This window comes from Thamnophis elegans, chromosome 11 (assembly GCF_009769535.1).
Source record: "Thamnophis elegans isolate rThaEle1 chromosome 11, rThaEle1.pri, whole genome shotgun sequence".
NCBI lineage: Eukaryota > Metazoa > Chordata > Lepidosauria > Squamata > Colubridae > Thamnophis > Thamnophis elegans.
This window is the reverse complement of record NC_045551.1, coordinates 31,169,649-31,194,012: the sequence shown is the minus strand read 5'-3', so window position 1 is coordinate 31,194,012 and position 24,364 is coordinate 31,169,649. Positions and strand designations below refer to the sequence as shown.

At 38.5% G+C, this 24,364-nt stretch overlaps 1 protein-coding gene across 1 annotated transcript in view; it reads right to left on the bottom strand.

The window, feature by feature from the left end:
* HERC2 (HECT and RLD domain containing E3 ubiquitin protein ligase 2) overlaps positions 1–24,364 on the bottom strand; it is a 140,606-nt gene that overhangs the window by 28,952 nt on the left and 87,290 nt on the right. The window contains 12 exon segments of the mRNA XM_032226699.1: positions 575–728; positions 14,275–14,466; positions 14,962–15,102; positions 15,558–15,744; positions 17,048–17,219; positions 17,567–17,792; positions 18,988–19,132; positions 20,761–20,932; positions 21,345–21,426; positions 21,819–21,996; positions 22,385–22,475; positions 24,136–24,279. Of these exon segments, the coding sequence (XP_032082590.1) occupies positions 575–728; positions 14,275–14,466; positions 14,962–15,102; positions 15,558–15,744; positions 17,048–17,219; positions 17,567–17,792; positions 18,988–19,132; positions 20,761–20,932; positions 21,345–21,426; positions 21,819–21,996; positions 22,385–22,475; positions 24,136–24,279 (1,884 nt within the window).

Sequence of the window (24,364 nt, the reverse complement as noted above, 5' to 3'; positions counted from 1 at the left end):
TGAATGCAACAAATGTAAAATAAAAAAAAACTCAGAAGGAGGAGGAAGAGGAGAAAGATTTGTTTTCTTAAATACTGCATTCATTGTTTAGTTGGATTTAATTATCTTTTCAGGCAAGATAATTAAGCCTTACATGCTGAATATCTGAAACTTAATTGCACAATATTAATTCAAGTGCACATAGTTTAGAACCACTACTCCAATCTTGAACCTAAATTCTAAAAGATTATTTAATTGTGCTAGTAATAATCTGTAATATGATTTTATTAAGCCAATATATCTGAAATAATTTTAATAAATACAGGAACATTGCTTCTAAATTAATCTAGCATTCCAACAGCATCATTATGGTACAATATGCGAATCATTATATTGCATAATATTATATCTGCCCTTTTGCTATCTCTTAGAACTCTATGGGACCAGAGCTGATCAAGTATGCATTATATAACCTTAAGAACATTTTAGATCACTTTCATCAAAGCTAAAACTACTATATATTCCCAATATAACTTACAATGGTAGTGTATATCCTATGTCTGATTTCAGGATACTCTTTAAAAGATTTTAGTACCTGGTATTTTAACAGTGCCACTGGTAGAAGTATCATCAGTATATGGATGACTACTTTCTACCACCACTGGCTGAGAAGAGAGACGACCACTTTGTGAATCAGTTGCCACATCTTCCAACTCAGTAACACACAGTTCCAACAACATATCGGCCACCTGAAAATAAAGCTTTTTTTTACTCTAATCTTCAGACAAAATGACTTACAAATTATCAATCATTATTTTTTATCTATCTAAATATGATTTAGATCCTGGCTTTCTGCCTACTGAATGATTTAACAACACCGCTCCCCCCCATACAAAACTGTTAATTTTTTAAAAAACTATTATTAAAATTAACTGAAAATACCTGGCTAAAGAGGAAAAACTAAGCTTTTATTCTTAAAAACAGAAAGGCTAGGGGGTAGATGAAAATCCCTTGCTTGGAACAAGATAGAAGATGGCCCTCTCCTACATTCCTGCCAAGCAAATGTCAAAAAGTGACAAAAGGGTTCTACTGTATTGATATGATGTCTAGAAAAGCTAACGTTTTAAACGTTCTACTCCTTGAGTTGTGCTTGGAAATAACTAACAACCAACAGATGTCTTTCACCATGTGATAATACATTCCTGATAGTGGACACAAGTTAGTGAACAAGTTGCCGTAATCTGCACAAATGCAAACTATTAGATGCTCAAAGGTAGTTGCACGCAGCGTGTACCACAGCACTCAAGGCTGAATGGAACAAATGCATGGCCAACTATTGACAATTGAACTCTTGCAAAACTCTTCAAATAAAATTTTTGCTACATAACACAAAAATCCAAGTTCAAGGAGCTCTTCCAAAACTGGTACAACTCCATCAGGAACAGACTGAAAAATATCCTACAACCTGTCTTTTTATTATTTATTTATTAAGAATACTTCTAGATTGTCTGATCTTAATTTTGGCTTGTTTATCCTTATTGAACAAGCACCAGTAATGCAAATCTACTGTTTCCTTGGAGGAACAGTGCAGTTAGATCAAAAGAATAATGGTCCTTCACTTCCAAGCACCTGCTAATTTCTCCCAACCTTTTTGTATCAATACTGAACAGCATAGTAGATAATAATAGAATTTATGACCTTGTTCATCCCTGTATTCAATGCAGGAATCCAAATTAAAGAATTCACTCCAAACCATCCATTCTGTTCATGAACATGTCCACTGATAGGCCAGCCAATCTTTTCACTAGGCAATTGGTTTTACTTATTATCAGAAAGATTTTCTTCACATTGAACCAGAATTTTACTTCCTCAAAATTGACCCCATTATTTCATGTCCTGTAATCTAGAGTAATCAAGGTCTTATGTCAGGACTTTTTACTGTGTGATAGTCTTCAGATTTCAGATAAGTACTATCAAATATCTTTTAAGACATCTTTCTCAAAATAAAAACATCATGATCTCTCAATCGCTACTTCAACCAACCAACCAACCAACCAACCAACCAACCAATCAATCAATCAGAACAGAACTGGAAGAAACCTTGGAGGTCTTCTAGTCCAGCCCACTGCTCAAGCAGAAGACCCTATATCATTTCAGACAAGTGGCTATCCAGTCTCTTCTTAAAAACTTCAAGTGATGAAGCACCCACAGCTTTTGAAGGCAACCTGTTCCACTGATTAACTGCTTTTACTGTTAGGAAGTTTCTCCTTAATTCCAGATTGCTTCTCTTCTTGAGTAGTTTTCACCCAGTATTTCTTATCTTGCCTTCTGGTGCTTTGGAAAATAAGTCGACACCCTCTTCTTTGTGGCAACCCCAAATACTGGAATACTGCCCCCCTCAAATACTGGATTTGGCCCTCAAATCCTAGAATACTACTTTTAAGACTTAGCTGTCAGACCACTAATTAGCATTATTCTCTGAATCTACCCCAACTAGTTTTTACAAATATTTCCAAAGCATAAATAAAAGTTGAGAAGCTCTGCTTTGTTATAAATTTCACCGCATTTCAGTGAACAGCTGGTATACTGTCTCTTTTCTCTTATTTTATTCTCAACATATCTGAAAAAGTATTTGGTTAGTTTTAAATTCTTTATGCACATCAGCTGCTGCCATGGATTTCTACTTATGAATGCTGCAAGCTTATTATAATATGCTGTCCTTGGTCCAGGGTATGTTTGACTGCATTCAGCTTTAATTCCTTTAATAGTAAGAAATTATACTATGGTATTTCCTATTGATTACTATCAAGCCAGAATAGCGGATTCCCTTGTGCCTATCTCTACCCATTAAAAGAAAAGGTTTTGAGCAAACATACAAGGAATAGCCTGTTGTTTTGCACAGCAGTTCCCCAACATCACCTTATGGACACAACCTAACAGAAAGGACTTGTTCCGGGGAGGGGCTTGCTGATGGGAACTGCTCATTACAGCTGCTCCCAAATTCCAGGTCGCGTTATCTGTCAGATTATCAATCCATCAGATGTCTGACAGTTTGTTTACCTTATTCTTCAGGCAAAGAAGATAAGGTGAGCCGTTTTGCTGAGCAAAGTGCCATCCGACCCTCACAGTTTGTGTCTGTGAGGGGGGGAAGGCCAGCTGAGGGCAGAATTGTCTCCGTGCCGGGAATTCCAGCTGCGATTGCAGTGCAAAGCAAACTCTCTCTTCCTCAGAACAAAACTTGATTTATTGCGTCCAAGGCGAGCAGGACTGGTACACGTGAGCCCTTAATTTGTTTGTTTAAATCTTAGCTTCATTTTTACAAGAACTTCTTCTGATAACTTAACTATTAAAGAGACAGTTAAAATGGCGCCGAGCTCACTGAGCTGCTTCGTAACACTGTTTATGTTTTGAATTTCTACAGAGTTTTAAAACTTCAAAGGAAAGGAGTGATTTATCACTTCACTTCACAGCTGTATAATTGGCCAGCAGAGTTTTATTAATTGGTTGAAGAAGAAACTTGGAATGGCCTCTAAGCCAAATCTTACTCTAAAGATGCCCCCCCCCGGCTCCTAAAGGCTCTGGCACATCGCCCGCACCCGGCACAAAACTGCTGTCTCTGCCTTCTACTCCCCCTATAGGCAAGCCACTAACGAAAGAATTCTTCCTGAAGGAGCTGGCCGAGGCTTTTAATACCCAGGCAATTACAGTGGAATCAAAATTCAAAGAACTCAAAGAAGGGCTCAAAGAAGAGATATCCGTGGCGCATAAGGATCTGTCTGATAAACTTGAGACCCAGGTTCAAAAAATCAGAGACGATATGCTGGGGATTGTAAGTTTATTGACAGAACATGTTTCCGGAATTGAAGACAGACTAGATGATCTTAATAACGCCAATATTAATTTGGTATCGAAAACAGAGGTGGTGCAACAAAAAGTTGAAAATGCTGAAAAAGAAATTATTATGATACAGTACAGACAAATGGAACTGGCACTAAGAGTAAGGGGTTTGCGTGAAAACAAGCAGGAAAACTTGAAACAGATTCTTTCAGAGGCGTTTGATAGCCTGATGGGAAGACCAGGGGGTAACTTTGATTGGCAAATTGATAAAGTTTATCGCGCTAATTCTTGGCTGGCGAAGCAGAAGCAGCTTCCACGGGACATTGTGATATATTTTACTACAAGAGACATGAGGAATATGATATTACAAGAGTCCTATAAAACTAAGCTTCAAATTGAGGGTCAGAAATTGACCATTTTGAAAGAGATACCACCTCAAATGCTAAGATCCAGGAAAGACTATGCTTATTTAGTTGAAGAGCTTAGAAATTGCCAGCTACAGTTCAGATGGGACGCACCGTTTGGTCTAGCACTCACATTCGAGGGGCAAAGATATAGTCTTAATTCAGTATGGAAAGCTCGAGATTTTTACCATAATATTTTGAAGGCTGGACATCCCGCACCATCTGGACCTAGAGAAAGAGCACAAGAAGGACAAGATAGACAGCAAACTACACAATTACCAAATAAGATGGATCATCCTTCTCTCTTAGAAGCACAAGGAGCCATGGAACAAAGACCAAACTGTATGATTACCAGACGAATGGATCAACAATCCAAAATGCAACAATCCCAACAATCATCTGCCATCGGTCAATAAGCTACAGTAACCAGTTTAGAAGCAATGGGAGGAGCCAGGCCAAAGGTTAAACTTCAGGATATCCAGGAGGCTCTAAAAAAAGCTTCAGGAAACCAAAGATAATAATTAAGCTTCTAACATGGAACGTCAACGGATTGAACTCTCCACAGAAGAGAAAGAAAATATTCCACTATCTTAAACAGTTCAAGAATGATATAATTTGCTTGCAAGAAACTCATATTAGATCAACTGATCAAAAATATTTGATTAATACAAGATTTGGCCAACACTTTATAGCTTCTGCTACGGAAAAGAAAAATGGTATAGTTATATACTTAAGAAAAGACATGAAAGCTGAACTAATCGAAGCAGATCCCCACGGAAGATACATCGCATTAGATTTGGTATTAGAAGGGAAAAAGACATTGATACTGGGAATATATGCTCCTAATCAACAACAAGATGGATTTTATAGAAAACTTCATGCTAAATTAGTAGAGTGGGATTATAGGTCTTGCATACTACTGGGCGACTGGATACCGAGAAAGATAAGGTTTCCTGCCCAAATACTCAAATGCGAGCAAAACTACCTAAGTCCTTTTTTGATATGTTGAATGACTTCGAATTGAGAGATATTTGGTGAGAAAGAAATGCAGAAGAACATGATTTTACCTTCTTCTCTGATAGACATAAATCCTTTTCTAGGATTGATTTTATATTAATTACTAATGATTTGCTTTCCAGGGTGAAGAAGACAAAGATCTCAGCTAGAGTTTTATCAGATCACAATCCAGTTTGGATGGAGTTGGGAGGGGTGACACAAGCAAGAAGGTCTTGGACATTGATGGAAAATTAATTCAGATATGAAAAGTACATTAATGAATGTAAAAAATTGCTAACAGAATATTTTGTTTTTAATATGAATAAGGGCACACCTATGGAAATTGTATGGGATGCAAGTAAAGCGTATATGAGAGGAGTTTTGATCAATATAAATAGATTACATAGACATAAACAAGGGGTAAAACGAACAGAACTGGAAGATGAAATCAGGAAGAAAGAGCAAGAGTTAACTTTAAAACCAGGAGATATAAAGATTAAAGAAGCAATTACTATATTAAAGGACCAATTTAACATGTTGATCTCAGACCAGGTAGCCACTAGTCTGTTATACGCAAAACATAATACCTTTTGTAATGCAAATAAATCTGGCAGATGGTTAGCATATCAGATGAGGAAAAAACAAAATTCTCGAAATATAACTAAATTGCTTTATAGAGGGAAGGAAGTGTTCCAACAGGATGAGATTCAAAAGGCCTTCCTGGAATTTTTTGCAGAGCTGTATAAGGGTGAAAAAATTAATGGCCTAGATATAGAGAGATACTTGGACAAAGAAAAAATACCCATAGTTAAAGAAGAGCAGAGGCAAAAATTGAATCAACCAATAACTTCGGGGGAAATTCTGCAGGTAATTAAGCAGTTAAAGGCAGGGAAGGCACCCGGCACAGATGGCTCAGATGGCTTGACAGCGGCTTACTATAAAAATCTACAGTTAGAAATGATAGAACCTCTTAAGGAATTATTTAATAAGATTCAAATGGAAGGTAAGGTACTCCCATCTTGGAAGACAGATTTTATATCCCTGACACCTAAAGAAGACCAAGATATTACTCAACCCAAAAATTATAGACCTATCTCATTACTTAATGTAGATTATAAAATCTTTACTAAAATACTAGCAAATAGGTTAATGTTGGTTATTCAACAATTGATTCACAGTGATCAAACAGGCTTTATTCAAGGGAGACAAATGAGAAGTAACGTAAGATTAATTGTTAATGCACTAGAATACTTGGGAAAGAACAATCAAATTCCTGCCACATTCATATTTCTGGATGCTGAGAAAGCCTTTGATCGAGTTAATTGGCAATTGCTGTCGAAAACACTGCAAAAAATGCAAATAGGAGAAAGTTTCTTACAATCAATCAAAGCAATATATCAACAGCAAACAGCTCAAATTATAGTCAATGGAAGTTTAACAGACTCTTTTCAAATTGGAAAAGGTACAAGACAGGGTTGTCCCTTGTCTCCACTATTGTTTATTATAACTTTGGAAATACTGCTGAACAAAATACGGGGCTTGGAGGGTCTAAAGGGAATTAAGATTAGGCAGCAAGAGTACAGAGTGCGTGCTTTTGTGGATGACTTAGTTATAATATTAGATCAACCGCAGGAATCTAGTATGATCTTAATGAATACGGTTAACCAATATGGTCAAGTGTCTGGCTTTAAAATAAATCTAGGGAAAACAAAAATACTAGCTATAAATATGAATACTAAACAAAAGGAAGAACTAGGAGGAATGATAGGATGTGAAACAGTTAAGAAGGTCAAATACTTGGGAGTTAATATTTCAACCTCAAATGGGAAATTATATAAGTATAATTATGAACCATTTTGGCATACTATACAGACAGAGATGAAAAAATGGGACAAGTTGCAGTTATCTTTGTTGGGAAGAATAGCAGCAATGAAAATGAATATCTTACCTAAATTTTTATTTCTTTTCCAAATGCTACCTATACTTAAAAAAGATGCGAACCTGCTAGAATGGCAGAAGGGTATTAATAAATTTGTATGGGCAGGAAAGAAGCCGAGAGTAAAGCTAAAAATAATGCAAGATGTGCGTGAGAGGGGAGGTTTGAAATTACCCAACCTAAAATTATATTATGATCAGTAGTATTATCTGTAATTAGTGATTGGATTGACTAATGATAGGATACTTAATATCGAGGGACATGATTTGGTATATGGTTGGCATGCTTACCTGTTATACAACAAAAAAATGGATAAAAACTTTAAAAGTCATATTTTAAGGAATGCTTTGCTGCGGGTTTGGAAAAAATATCAATACAAATTAAATGACAATAGCCCATGCGGGCTATTCCTAGACATACAATAGAAAATATGAACATAGCACAAAAACAGGATATAATTACTTACAGACAGCTTCTTATCCTAGAAAGGGGTGTATTACAACTAAAATCCTTAGATGTATTAAAAGAGGAAAAGGTAATTCAAACTTGGTTCCAGTATGGACAGCTATAGGCCAGGTGGAAAACAGATCAAAAAATTGGTTTCATGCAAGTAGAGGATAATTTATTTAAATAAATAAGAGATCAAAGTTTAATGCATATAAAGAGGATATACAATGTATTAGTACAGATGGATTCTGAAACAGAACTAGTTAACGATTGTATGATAAAGTGGGCTCAAAATATTGAAGAACCAATAATGTTGGATACATGGGAAAGAATTTGGGTAAGAAATGTAAAATTTACACAAGCCCAAAACCTGAGAGAAAATTTTTACAAGATGTTCTATAGATGGCATTTAGATCCTAAAAAGTTGGCTTCTATGTATCCGAATTTACAAACCAAATGTTGGAGATGTGGTTCTCTCGATGCTACATATTTCCACATATGGTGGACTTGCCAAAAGGTTAAGGCATTTTGGATAAAAATATGGTGGATTATGCAAAATGTTCTTTAAAAAAGGATAAAGTTTACTCCTCAGTTATTTTTTTTGTTACTGACTGTACAGTGGTAGAGATTAACTTGATTCTGCACTTAATAACAGCAGCAAGACTGTTGGTGGCGCAATACTGGAAGAAGGAATACTTGCCTACAATTCAAGAATGGACATTGAAAGACACAAATTTAGCCAAGATGGCTAAAATATCTGCATATCTTAAGGACCACTCAAATGAGAGATATAAACGAGACTGGAAAAAATGGATTGATTATATACAAAATAAATACGGGACTAAGAAATTCCAGATTAAGCCTATACTTAAGATCAGGAATGATTTAAATTGTTTAAAGTTAGCTTAGCAAGGAGGAGCTAAGTTCAATGTAAAGATGTTATTAATTTCTTATTCTTTTTTCCAATATATTTTAGACTGTGTTTGTTAAAAATCTATACTGTGTACGGGTTCTGGGAAGCCGGGGGGGGGGGTAGGTTGTGGGGGGATTGGGGGAAGGGTGGGGGGGAGGGATATATATTAGGTTTGATGAGACGTGTTAGATTTTAATGTAATTTGACCCCACATGTATTCTGTTTTTTTTCCTTATATTTTCATTGCTATTATTACTACTAATTTTTTTAAAAAAATTAGGATATGTTAAGCATATTGACATGTAGCGGAAATACACCAAGGAGAGGAGGAGTGGGAAATAGAAGGGAGAAGAAAGATGGGAAGAGAAGGATAGGAGAGAGGGTAAGGGGGGAAGATGAGAAGGATAAGGAGGAGTGGATTGTAGAGAGAGGAGTAGTAGAAAGGGAGGGGAAGTAGAGTAGAAAAGGATGATGGAGGGAAGATAGAAAGTTGGAGGGTGGTAGAAGAAAGAGGTGTATGGAGAGCAGAAGAGCTATAATGGGTTTCTATTTTTCTGGGCATTGTTGACAAGAGGAACTGATGTAATTATTATTTAATACCATATGATACGGGCTATGTATAGTATACATGTGAGTGTGTGTTATGAAAATGGAAATGGAAATAAAAATAAAAATGTGGATGGGTACCCATCAAGAATTAATAATTTTTATTGTGGCGCCAGGGATGGACCGGCCCCTTGAGACTCCCCTGGCTCCGTCGATGGAACCCACGCATTAACTGGAGAGAGGGTTGGTTACGGATTCGAACAACCATACCCCCTGAGGGGAAACTTGAAACTCCAGACTCTGATACTACTACCCCCACACTGGCAGCCAGGGGCCAGGAGAAAATTGAGGGGGAGGAAAGAATTCCAAAGGAATATTGGGACCTCAAGGATGTTTTTAGTGAGAAATCTTCCGATAAATTGCCCCCTCACAGGCCCACAGATTGCACCATTGATATTTTACCTGGAGTAAAACTTCCAAAGCCCCAAATATATTCAATGTCCCCTAGAGAAATGGAGGAAATGAGGAAATTCATTGATAAAAACTTGAAAAGAGGTTTCATTGAGCCAGCGAGGCCCAAGGTAGCAGCGCCAGTATTGTTCAGAGAAAAGAAAGATGGCTCCCTCAGATTATGTGTGAATTTCAAAAACTTAAAACTGCATCTCAGCTCAGAACCTGTACCCATTACCACTGATGAAGGACATGCTGGCCCAACTGGGGAAGGGCCGTATTTTCACTAAATTGGACCTAAGAGAAGCATGCTATAGAGTCAGAATTAAAGAGGGGGACGAATGGAAAACTGCTTTCAACTGCCCCCTTGGTTGTTTCCAATTTCGGGTAATGCCATTCGGCCTCCAGGGGGCGCCAGCGGTTTTCATGCAGCTAATTAATGAGGTTTTACATGACCATCTTTACAAAGGAGTTATCGTCTATTTAGATGATATCCTTATTTACACGGAGACACGTGAAGAACACGTGAGGCTTGTTCGCACAGTGCTGAAAAAACTCTGGGGAGCTGAACTCTACGCCAAATTATCCAAGTGCGAATTCCATCAGGAGCAGGTTGATTACCTGGGCTATCGCATCTCCCACAGGGGCATTGAAATGGACCCCGCTAAGGTCAAAGCGGTCACCGAGTGGGAGGCCCCTCGTATACGTAAGCAATTGCAAATGTTTTTGGGTTTTGCTAATTTCTATCGTCAATTTATTCCCTCCTTTGCTAAGATAGCTCTCCCAATAACTAACCTCCTTAAGTCTAAAGGAGGGGCCAAACCCAAACCTAGCAAGCCGCTGGATTGGACTATGGACTGTCAAGCTGCTTTCGAGGAGTTAAAGCGCCTTTTTGCGGAGGAACCAGTCCTCAAACATCCGGACATGGACACACCGTTTGTGGTCCAAGCTGACGCCAGTGACATGGCGGTGGGAGCTGTACTACTTCAAGCTAATAGCCAAGGTAAATTACAACCCTGCGCTTACACCTCTCGCAAACTAACCGACATGGAGAGACGTTGGGCCATTTGGGAGAAAGAAGCTTTTGCTGTTCCCTGGGCTTTGTCCACGTGGCACCATTTTCTGGAGGGTGCCAAACACCCTTTCAAGGTATGGACTGACCATAAAAACTTGGAAGCTTTGAGAACCCCCAGAAAACTTTCTCCTAAGCAGATGCACTGGGCTCAGCATTTCAATAGATTCAATTTTACCTTGAAATACATTCCAGGGGGGGGAAACTTTATGGCTGATGCTTTGTCCAGACTCCCTCAGTACAACTGTTCTAAGCTGAGTGTGGTCCAGCCTGTCATTCCCGCGAAGAGCCTCGCTGCTCCTGTTGTTACTAGAAGTCAAGCAACTTCTAAGATGGAAGTCACTCAGGACTTTCTTTCTAACCTAAAAAAGGCCCTTACTGGAGATGACTGGTTCCAACAGCATATGAATGAATGCACTATGAAGGATGGATTGCCTTGGATTGTGGCGAAGTTATACGTTCCTGTATCCATTAGACCCAATGTTCTTCAACGGGCTCATGACTCCCGGATGGCTGGGCATTTTGGATTCGTCAAGACTCTACACCTCGTCAAGCGGCAATTTTGGTGGCCCTCTTTGAAAAAGGACATTGAGACATATGTTGCCAGTTGTCCCGTTTGTGCTGCTGCTAAACGCCCTCCGGGTAAGCCCCAGGGGTTACTCCAGGTGGTGGCTCACCCAGTGGCCCCATGGAAGGAGATCTCCATGGATTTCATTGTCGAACTTCCTGAGAGTCAGGGACACACTGTCATCTGGGTTGTTACGCATTTATTCTCCAAGCAAGTCCATTTCATCCCTTGCTCCAAGATCCGCTCTGCTAAGTCCCTCGCTAAGATGTTCATCTCTCATATTTATTGCTTGCATGGGGTGCCCGACCACATCATTTCGGACAGGGGTGTTCAGTTCACTTCCCTCTTCTGGAAAGAATTTCTGAAGCGGATTGGCTCCGCCCAGGGGCTAAGCTCCTCCCACCACCCTCAGACTAATGGGGCCTGTGAAAGGACTAATTCTGTACTAGAACAATATTTACATTGTTTCATCAACTACCAGCAAGATGATTGGGTGGATTTGTTGCCTCATGCTGAGGTGGCTTACAATAATTCCGTGCACAGCAGCACTGGCTTTACCCCTTTTCATGTGGTGTTCGGCCAGGATTTCGTACCCATTCCTGAAATTCCTCGCGAGCAACCGCAAGTGTCGTCGCTGTCCGAGTGGAGTGATCGCCTTCGGGACATTTGGCCTCTGGCTCTCCATAAGAAATGGTCTAAGCCCTATGAGTACAAAGTTGGTGATCAAGTTTATTTATCCACTAGATTTCTTCAAACACCCCAGAAGTCGAAGAAATTGGGCCCCAAATATGTTGGCCCATTTCCCATTGTCAAGATCATCAACCCTGTTTCTGTCCAGCTTCCGTTGCCTAAGCATCTCAACTGGGTTTACCCTGTTTTTCATGTTAATCTCCTGAAGCCCCTCTGCACTTTGTCTTTGAGAACACCTCTCCCTCCTCCACCTGCTCCGCTTTTGATTGAGGGTGAGCAACATTTCGAGATCCGTGAGATACTGGACTCAAGTAAATGGCGAAACCGTGTTCAGTACCTGGTGGCTTGGAAGCATTTTCCCCCGTCTCACACTGAATGGGTAGACGGGTCCCATGTTTGAGCGCCTCGTCTGCTTCGCAGGTTCCACTCTGCCTATCCTGACAAGCCCTAATTGTCGGACAATCTCCTAATTTTTCTTTTGTTTTTTTTTTTTCTCTCCCTTACCCTTTTCTCTCTTTTATGTATTGTTGTCTGTCTATTTGTTTGTGTTCTTTTTGTTTCTGCAGGTCTGATCGCCCTTTTCTGGAGGAGGGCCGGATGTCAGCCTCTGCTTTGCTGCTGCTTCGGCTGCCATTGTAACGGGGAGGAGGGCCATGGTATTTGGGAGGGGAATCATGATGTGCTGAAGGAAGATTCTAAACGCTGACCTGACTATCTTACTGCGCATGTGGAGGGAGTTTCCCGCCAAGGTTAACTGTCCGGCATTCCATCCTGGTGATGTCTTTTGAAGTTATCTCCCACCTGACAGTTGGGTGCATTATTATTGGACTATGGACTGGGGTGCCAAGGGGAGGGGATTGAATTATACATGATATTCTTTGCTTTCGCGCCTAATTAACCAGATTCAGCTTAGCTTTGCTACTGTTCCTTTATAATTAGTAAAAGTACACTTGATTTCAAACAAATGGAGTTAGGTGGTTTCTTTCCTGATTATTAAATGAAATCGCACCTGACACAGTGCCTCCAAGATCCAGTCCTACTACAAGTTCAACAAGGATATCATGATCGATGGTATCAAAAGTCATTAAGAAGTCAAAGAAAATAAATAATTACACATTCCTCTTATCTAGTTATCGGTGTACATCATCCATGGCAAACAATTAGTTTCATATCCTGGTTGAAAGCCCAAATTAAATGGATCAAGATGATTGGAATTCTCAACGATATTAGAGTGGCAGAGCCATCGCATTGCTTATTATTCTAGCCACAAATGGTAAGCTTGAAACTGGTTGATATTACCTAGATGGAGATTTTCTGAAGTAATATTCTTATCTTTTCTGTCTTTAAGCTGGTAGAGAAACGGTCTTCCTTCGAGGCAACATTAATTAGCTCCCTTAATTATAACATTTCTTTGTTGTCAGCCTCAAAAGAAGAGACAATAAACTGGTCTGGTGGTAATCTTCACCTTTCCACAGATCCTATTTCTAAAGTTTCACACACTTGGGAAAAAAATGAAAACAAGTGGTTTGAAGTCACAATGTAAATTCTGCCCAACATTGGAGCCTAACTTGAAACAGATACAAGTGACCTTATCAGTAAAGAATATTGCAAAATGTTCACAGCTTGCCACCATGCTGTTCTGATTCCTCTCTCCAGCATCAAGGAGAAGATGGAGAAGATGCCACACATAATATGGGAAAGAAATACCAACCTATTCTAAGCAAAACCTGAGAACAGTTCTTTGTTGCTTTCACCAAAGGAATACAAGTGAAATAGCCTTCACCTGTAACCAATTTGAGTCATCCTGAGAATTGTTTAATTTGTACTGAAGCTGTTGTTCTTTCCACTTCATCACTTTCAGGGGAGCAGGGGATAATTTGACTACAATGCTCAGAAGCAACAGTGTTTATCATCTGGATTATTTCCCTAGTCCAGGGATCAGCCAAAAACATTTTAAAATATAACCAACAGACGAAAGAGGAAAATTCCTATTCTGAAAGCTATCTAGATCTATGAGTAGTTTAAGTGGACCATTATTTTTTTTATAACTTCAAAGGGGTGAAATGAGAGGAAACTGTGATTGTATTTGATTAATTACCAAGATAGAGATCAGCCTTGTGTCCTCAAGCATAAACAATACCCAGGAATTATAGTGATTGCATCTTGAAGGCGCTTATTGCCTATCCGTTGGGTACATTATATTACAGATACAACTATTTTCAGTCCTGGACACTTATTCTCTAATTTAGGCTGGCCTATTCTTATTTTCTCTTTCAATTTCTCTACTCTTTATACTATGGTTCATCAACCCTCAAATTTTCAATAGGGGTGTAATAATCAAGACATCAGAAGCACCAAGTAAACACTTAAGCATGTTTCAGAGCAACTAATTAGCAACAACTACAGAATAAACAATGCAGCAGCAATTTAACTTACCTGGGGATAAGCAGTACCCATGCCAGACAGCACGGCAGAAAGGACATCTTTTCCCTTCTCTCCAGCACGTCCTGATACAGCCAACTTCAATAGGTCAACCATGACTCGGGTATCATCTGGTACCAAGAGACTGGTGAATTCATCCAAGTACTGAGGCTCTGGCCCAGAGACTTTGCTTTGGCTTTCTACATCCTTCAAAATAAAATGGAAGGCATGGCAGAGTATCATAATGATGTGAAAAGCGGAAACTACAAATACCCAACATGTATTGATATTTAATTTGGGTTTATATAGCTTGAGACACTTATTTCTGATTTAACTATCAAAGTTTTACCATTTCAAAATATGAAAATATCAGAAAGTTTGTAGGCAAGCTAAGTTTAAAAAAAACATAAATGGGAAACACTTTTTTCTGAAGCTGAATTTTTATCATTGGAAGATGGTGAAAGCAATTTGTTACTTGACAGCTCTACAGAATTTTATTAATTCACTTTAAATTAAGTGTCTTAAAACAGGTAAATGCTTTTTGTTATAATTACAGAAGAACGGAGTCTATGATATCTGGCCAGTAAGCATATGACATATCTCATTAGATATTCACCACAAATCTCTCAATCCTCATCTATATTCAATTACTTTTGAAGAAAATCTAGTTAAGTGTGTAATCAGTACAAATGAGGATCTTACTTCTTTGGTTTTGGTCATTGTCTCTGCTATTATGCTGGCAGCTCCAGGATCATCTGTGACAGGAATGAAAGGACGAGATGAGGCTGCTGCAGCAGAGGGGGTCACAGCAGAGGGAGTCAAGGCATCTTCTGCAGACGCCACCTACATAAGCAGAACAGCAGCGGTCTAATAAGAGAGAGCCTGATAACGCAGATAGATTAGGACTTTGGAAATCCCCAACTGAAGAATTAAGGTCTTGCATTAATATTTAATGACCACCTTTAGTTTCTTTTCTGTACCCCCCCCCAAATCATAACAAAATATAACAACAATAAACAGCCCCCCTCCTACAACCAGAGTAAGCTTGAATGCCTTGTTACTTATTTTAGTGACCTTTTCCAATCAGATTCTCTTTTCTGAACCCCTCTGGCCAAGATATTTAAACCACGAATTTAACTGAGAAATTTTAAAATGGGTATCTCTCAAGTGATTGGGAACTTTGTATTGTAATAGGGGAGTGATTTGTCCTACACAATTGGTTTTAAAGCTTACAGGCTAGATTGTAACCTGTAAGTATGGTATGTCTTTATCATAACATATATCTGAGAAAAGATTACCTCCACTCTCCTGTCTTGCCAAGGAGTTGGGCTCTGCCTCTCCTCTGTATCAATTGCTAGCATGCTTTCATCCAGGCTAGGAGCACTGCCTAAGGAAGCAAGGTCTGGAGGTGGCGCAGGAGATGAGGACAAACACTCTACTGGTGCAATCATACTTGCAGGCATCAGTGCTCCAACCACAGCATCCCTAAATCAAAAGAAAAAATATTTAGAGATTTTTCCATCGCATTGTACAGGTGCCTTATACTATATGGCAGAAGAAGTGCTATCTTCACTGTTTAGCCAATTCTTTTTTTATTACATTTGATATAGAATTTGGGATTGTGACAATTATCAGCAAAATACACTTACACAAAGAAGTCTCTCATCCCAAACATTTCCATTTAAGAGTTTAAGATATAAGTATTTAGTTATCATTTCTTTTCCAAATTTTATTATTAAACACAGTAAGGGACTTGCAGAGGTTTACAAATATTTTCGAGCTCAAAGATTAAATGGTTTGTCAATACCTTCATTGGAATATGCCCAATTATGATTTTAAAAACACCAGACCCAAGAATCAATCAATAGGATATATATAATTCTGCAATCCACAGAAGCAGCATAGGTAGACTACTTTGTACTGCTACAAACTCATATAAAAAGCTATCTTAAAATATGTTTTGAAGTTTTTATTAAATGTAGCGGGGGGAGGGAATAGGAGGAAGAGGTTTTTGGCTGGAAGAGGAGAAGAGAGGGAGTGTGAGAGAAGGATGGGTGGGTTGGGGGGGGAAAGACTGGAAGATAAGGATAGGGAGGATCCTATCCTTCCTAAGCTTTGGGATGGGGGGGGTAGGCCTAAGAGGATAGGAAGAGGCTTGGGGGGAAGACAATAGGGAGGATAGGAGAGGCTCCTGTGGGGCAGGAGCCTGAGGGAGAGAAGGAGATAGGATAGAGGAGGTTTCTATAAAACAAGCCAGATGGAGAGAAGTGGAGAGGATAGAGGAGGCTTCTGTGTGGCAAGCCTGAGTGAAAGAAGGAGATAGAAGAGGAAAAGCTTCTGTGGGGCAAGCAGAGGAATCCACGGAGGAGCAGAGGCGGTGGAAAAAGAGCTCAGTGGGCAATTCAAGGAAGGGAGAGAGGAGAGCACGAAAGAAAGGAAGAAGAGCTGACCAGCCACATGAATACCATCTCATCACATGACTCACTGGCTGGGAAAAGACTGACCATCATTCCATCATGTGCCCTGCCTGCTGTGAGGAGACTGATCACCATGATCCTACATGACCCAGGTCAGTAGAGGTGCCTGAGCGAGGGACCAGTGTGGACCAGTGGCCATACCAATAAAGGGCCAGGAGAACCTGGACTCCAGTGGCCCTTTCAGGGGTAGCACTATATAAATAAATAAAAATTCTTCAAAACTTCCTACATGTACTTAATTAAAACTAATATCCTTGGGCAATTTGCATTTGTAAATGCATTTACATATATATCTTTATATACATGCTTACCTAGCGTACATGATCTGTAGTGCTGTCAGTATATGAGATAATGACTGCTGCTTGGCAAGATTTCCATCTAATGACAAAAGGATCTTAGCAAGTGAAGGTCGGTTAGATTTAGAGCTGTTTATACCATTCATTTTGTTACTAGAAGCAGAAGAATCAGCATCTGATGGAACACCTAGAGAATAAAAAAGATCTTCAAGCTCAATGAGTGTGGGAGATGATTTATTATAGAATAAAACAAATATTAAAGGTGGAATTTTGTTTACACCAACTATTTTCTGATAAATATCATCAAATCTTATCCTTACAAAGTATACAGATATCATACATAATTATTTCTTTAGAAGAATTGTACAACATGGAAAACTATGCTTCAGATTTAATAGAACATCATACAATACTAGTTAAGAATATTATGATTGTTCCATCTTAAGCCAAAACACAGCTGTAATTTCTCAATATTACTACTTGCCCCACTTATTTATACCTTTAAGGGGAAAAAAAGGTTAAACTTTATGGTACCCAAATAAGATGCGCCTAAAGGGTCCCTTGCAGTTTGAAAGAGAACTGGTTCATGAACAGATGGTGTAGCAACATCCATTGTTGTCCAAGCCACACTATGGGAAGATCCACATGCAACACGGGTTATTTTCTGGCCTTCTAAACCCTGCACCAGAGTGGGCTTTCTGTTGACTGTGGTAGTTCCATTGCCTTGCTGTCCATGATCATTATCACCCCAAGCATATACCTGGCAATAAATCAAATAATTTTGTACATCAATCTTTCCTATAGCATACATAAGCTACTCTCAAAATATTTAGGAGAAATCAGTATGTAATTCATTTAATATTTAACATGTGCTTAGTTCTTCCACATACTTGTATGTACACAGAAGATAGCTTAGCCACATCACTGTACTGCAGACTAATTGTTTAAGGACTTTAGTATCAAACATTATGAAAGCCTTCATTATTTTAGCTGGGTAGCAAACAAAAAGCATGGGAAATATCTCATTCAACAGGAATAGTTGATGAAATGAAATGTTTTATTTCCCATTAACCATCATTAGAACAAATTACAGAATAGGAATGATCTGTATAGACAAGACTACTGGCTGCCAAAAACATCCAAATGCAAATTAAGCATGCATGAATAATGCATATTAACCTACTTAGTCCAGCCTTTTTACACAAAGTAGTGTTTACTCATATCTGAACAGCGTATCTTTTCAGCTAGGGTAGATTCTGGAGAACTCTATTTCCTAATAGGGATTGCTCCAAAAAGATGAAAATCTCTTTTTCATAGAATGTGATATTCCTGCTATAATTCTACTTAATTTTAATTTTTTTTAATGTTCTATTATGTTTTTAGATTTCTGTTTCATTTAATAGCATTTTGAATCCATATAATTAAGAGAAAGAAGATTAATTAGTAAATATTTGTTTTAGAATATTTAAGTATATAATGAAACAAACTGATTGCTCTAATAGCTTAGGCAAAAATATCGACAAATTCCTAAATGTGAATTTATTTAAATTTTTATAATGAACCGCATAGCAAAAAAATCTATGACATATGTATTTGAGCTATATAAAAACATCTTAGAAAATATCATATAATGCTATTAGAAAACGGGATTGATGCCTGAACAGGGAGAAAAGAAAAAGAAAAAATATGTAATGGTGGCAATTGTTAATCGGACCATTTTATTGCTATATTCCATACTTCCATATCTACTCGGACCATTTTATTGCTATATTCCATACTTCCATATCTACTCGGACCATTTTATTGCTATATTCCATACTTCCATATCTACTTACCTATAGCAAAAGGCTTAATTAGCTCCTCAATATGGAAAGTTACTCTATTGTGATTGTTGTTTTAAATGGAGTGTTACTGCCAAATAGTAGTCTTCAAAGTAAATTGATTTTTTTCCTTACCTGTCCAGTGTCTGTGACGGCTAAGCAGTGGAGAGCGCCCACAGCTACATGTACTATCTTCTTTGCTCTCAGACCTTCTACTACTTGGGGTTTTCGTACATGAACATCAGTGCCATGTCCTAGCCTAAAGTAGTCGCCTTTGCCCCTAAGGATAGCAAATTCTAATTTTAGAACCCCAATATATTATTAAGCATTTAAAGGAAATATAAATGAAAACGTAGAGCCGTGATGGCGAACCTATGTCATGCATGCCAGAGGTGGCACACAGAGCCTTCTCTGTGGGCATGTGCATCATCGCTAGCTGCTCTTCTGCTTTCCAGCACATTCCTGCACACCTGCCAGCTGGTCTTTGCATGCACCAGAGCACCAGAAACCTGAAGACCAGCTGGCTGGCGTGCATGCCAGAAACAAGAAGACCAGGTGGCCAGCATGTGCATGAGGCCAGCCACCTGGTCTTTGGGTCTCTGGCACGCATGCACACGTGCTTGCACATGTTCCAATTTGAACACTCGGTGCCAAAAAGGTTCACCATCACTGACCTAGAATTAAAAATATAGATCTCTGCAGTAGAAGGGAAATAAGGAATAAGTAAAGCCTGGAGCTCGCAATAATTTTCCCATACTTTATCCAAACCTTCCTTCCCCATTCTGTGTGTGTGTGTGTGTGTGTGTGTGTGTATTTGTACAAGTGGTTCTGCAACTGAGGAGAAGGGAATGAAAGGACAGTCAAATGAGGTTAACATTTTTGCTTACAGGTATGTATGTATGTATGTATGTATGTATGTATGTATGTATGTATGTATGTGTATATATATATATATATATATATATATATATATATATATATATATACATACATACATACACACACACACACATACATACATACATACATACATACACATATACATATATATACACACATATACATATGCATATACATATATACATACATATATACATACATACATATACATATACACACACACACACACACACACACACACACACACACATATATATATATATTGTGCAGAGGTGGGTTCCTACCGGTTCGCACCAGTTTGCACCAGTAGAACCGGTTCGTCAAATCTACCAAACCGGTTAGAAGAGGTTCCACCAGTAGACCCGGAAAGCAGGCCACACCTACAGAAGAGGTTCCAAATTTTTTTGAAACCCACCACTGATATTGTGTCACAACCCCTGGTATGCCCAAATATGGGAGGGAGCATACTGCTTCCCTTTTCTGTCTATCGGCTCACATCCAGGCAGAAAGCCATTTTTTTTTATGTTGACTTGTTACATTTGTGTTGCATTTGCGCTGATATATATTTGTACAAGTGGTTCTGCAACTGAGGAGAAGGGAATGAAAGGACATTCAAATGAGGTTAACATTTTTGCTTACAGGTTTAAAAGCCACATTCATCTTATCTTACATTTTTCATAAGGGTGTATAAATGAAAGTCATCTTATGTACCCTTTTATGTATCAAAGCAAAGAACTAGTAGTGAAGTGCTGGATGTTAATAAAGCCAGTAAAATTCTGCACAGAAAACATTCACGGAAGAAACTGGCATCTTAGATTCTTGATGGTAAATAATTAATCTCATGAATAGTGTGTGCCATTTCTGTTATAAAATATTCACTATTTCTGTTCTCCCTTTCCTACAAATTTAGTTCAGTCTAAGATAATTAGGTAAGAAATCCAACATGAAAAGAACAATATTTGCGTATTTAATTTTATATAATTACTTTAAATGTTATACATGACATACCATGTCCACACTACTCCAGATTTCGTAAGAGCTAAAGAGAACTGAGCTCCACACTCAATTTGACAAACTCCCTGTCCATTCAGCCTTTCAATGTTCTGAGGAATGTTGCATCCTTCGCTTCCTCCTCGACCCAGTTTTCCAAAATCTCCATCTCCCCAGGAAAATACTAGACCTAGTAGAACAGACCTGCATTAAAGACTGCAACTGTGATACATCCACACTGTAGGAATGAAGGAAAAGGCAAAAGACGCACCACCCTCCCCTAAAATTGTGACTAGAAATTAGGGGCAAATATGCTGATGATTGCTAAACATTGCAAATGCAAGCTAAACAATATTAACAAAACTTGATAAGGTCATAAAAGGCATTGGCTTACGGTGGGTTTACGGAGAAATATCTAATAAAACTGTACTATTGATGGAGAGGTCTTTGCACAGGCCTAGTGGGTATGATCCCCTAGTGGGTATGATCTGTTCTTATGCGCAGAATTAAGCTTCTTCACCCCAGTATGTGGTTTATTGGGCATTGCACACCAGGCAGAACCAGTTTTCTGGGACAGCAGCAATTCTAAATGATTTTCTTACCTTCATCTGTCAAAGCCAGAGTCTGAGCATCTCTGCTTCCACAAGCAACTTGAACGACCCTGTGGCCAAGAAGTACTTTAACCTACAACACAGGAAGCAAGTGAACTGAAGCATATTCATTTCAATAGTTAAACCAGGTGTTCATTTCAAAATCCTAAATTGTTGGCCAATACAGGTTGATTTGTTACAAATTAAGGCCTGTCCACATGAAGAAAAAATAAGACTCGTCCAAAATGTGCACATGTTCCTCTTCCTTTTACTAGGAGGTTACCAAGAAAAGGGAAGCTACAATTTGTAACATAGGAACAAATCTAGCAGCTACCTTCTGTAACAGACACAAACTGTCTTGAAATCTAAATATCAAAAAAAAGCTTCCACAGAGACTTAATTTGCTCCTTCACTGCCTTTTGTGTGACAGCAATTGGATAGTTTTATTTCATTTTATTTCAAAATGTCCTAAGAATATGGTTTTACCATTTTTGGTTTAAGTTGTGTAGTATTGTCCCCATGTCCTAGTCGGCCATATTCACCAAGCCCCCATGTATATAATTCTCCACTTGAAGTAATAGCAGCACTATGGGAACTGCCACAGGCAATATCTCGAATACGTTTTGTTTTCAGTGCTTCTATCAGCCTGGGTTTATCACAGTTCCTAAAAATATAAGAAAATCACCCAATTATTATTTGTGGTTTAATCAATTTACTTAGTGAACGTACATATAAATAATAGAAATATTCTAGTGTACTGAACATTGGATTTTTATCATTTTTTTATTTTTTTAAGGAGTGTTTGGTAAAATATCTGTAAAAAAATAACCACATTATATTTTAATCCTTAAATTACAATTAAGGATTATCATTATGGTAAGTAATTGTTATTAAAATATTGTTATTACTAGCTCTGTATCCAACAAAACCATTTAAGATCAACTTTATAGTTCTTTTTTGCTGCTTCCTGATTATTCAGAATACTCTTCATAAACTACTGAATTAGGCATAACAACAATCCAGCAATACAAATGCCAAAATAGCATCCTTACATTCTACTGAAATGTCCAAGTTTCCCATCATCTCCTTCTCCCCAGGAGAATACCTTGCCATCAACAGTTAAAGCCATAGCATGGCGACCACCTAGAATGACAGAGTACAAAAAAGGAGAAATTAGCAGTAAAGGGAGGGTAAAACAAACAAAATGCATCTATTTCAACCTATTTGTCAATAACATTAATTTTGCTCTATGCTCATTTACGACAATGACCTTCTACACATCATCAATAGTTTTTGCCAATATTAAATTTTATTTGGCTCAATTAGTATAGTCAGACTGAAAGTGAATGAGAATTGCATTGAAGAAAATAAAGGGGAGAGAAAGGAAGAAACAAGGTACAAGACCAACCACAGGGCATCCCCTATCATACATCAAAAACATTTCAGAAGCTGTAGAACACAGCTTCCAAGATCTGCAAGTGGGCATTGCACACTGCCCAGAGGCTACCATATGAGAACAAATCATGCATTGCAAAAATCAGTTGGAGGTGGGAGATACTTCCAATGTGATCTACAAAATCCCCTGCATGGAGTGTCTCTGTGATTATGTAGGACAGACGGGGAGAAAGCTAACCACCAGATTGCCAGACCACAAGTGAGCAATCAGACAAGGAGACCCAAATTCACTGGTAGCCTCACATTGCAATGAACAAGGACACACATTCAATTTTGCAGCTACTAAGATTGTTGGACAAGCAGGCACACAAACAGCCAGGGAAGCGCTTGAAGCCTGGGAAAGAAGGCTCCTCGTCAGTCAACAGGAAAGCTGATTTACCACCAGCATATCAAGCAGTTAAAAGGTGAGGGCTGGGCAGCACAAGCAAATGACAGCCAACAACTTAAAAGCCAGCCATCAACAGATCCCAATCAGCATCTAAAATGCCACATACAACAAGCCATATAAATATCACACACAGAGAAGCACGCACTCTGCTAGAGAGAAGTTCCCTGAAGATGGGCTCCAGCATGAGTCTGAAAGCTTGGAAGACTAAACCTCTGGTCCTGGGGACCAACCCAGATTAAATCCTGCAGCATTATCCTGGAACATGTATATTTGCCTTCATTCGTGAAGAAAATTAACTTGAAAACCCTTTGCAATTCTCAGCTGGACTTAAACCATAATACTGAGAAAAGGTTTTTTTAATTGTTTCAATCAAGGAAAAAATAAAAACATGCACTGTTTTATACATTTTGCATATAATTTTATCTAAATTTCCCTTTCTCTGAACAGTATCAGTCTTTCAACTGCTGAAAAAAAAGTATTTTCCTAGGACTTCCTCTTGGGACCTTATTAACTCAATATGCCAGCATGAGTATCATATTAAACGAGAAAGGATGAGCTTTATCTTCATAGTTAAGTCCATTCCCAAATTCAAGTCCTTTTCGAATGATTTACAGTAGCCACCTATTTTACACTAACTTTCTATCTACTGTATATGGTGAGTGTATTGTTTTCTTCTTATTTCTACTACAAATCTTTGTTTCAAATCACTTGTTTTCTGTACCAGAAGAAAGCTTTCCAAGAAGAATTTGTTAAAGCTAAACCTTCATGCCGCTGTTGTGTGCATCCTTCCTTGTACTGAGTATAACAGAGAAAAGACCAGCCTGGTGTGTATGCAGATGTATCTTCCAAAGCATTTCTCACAAACCATCACCAGAAATATACAGTGGATTAAAAATAAGGAGACATTGCAAAGAGAGTTCCATTTCACTTATTGTCAAACATAGAAAAATATGTTAGTACCTGAGTGAACAGCAACTTTCTTGACTACATAGTTACTGAGTGCAGTAATCTGTCGGGGAATAGGAACCGTTCCACTTGAGAGGCCTAATCCAAGCCTTCCATTTGTAGCCTCTCCACAGGCATACACTTTACCTTCCACAGTCACTAAAACATAAAGATAATTTTAGTTCCATGACCATGAAATTGGTACAAGTAAAAGGTGATGTTCACAATTATATCCGATGTAACT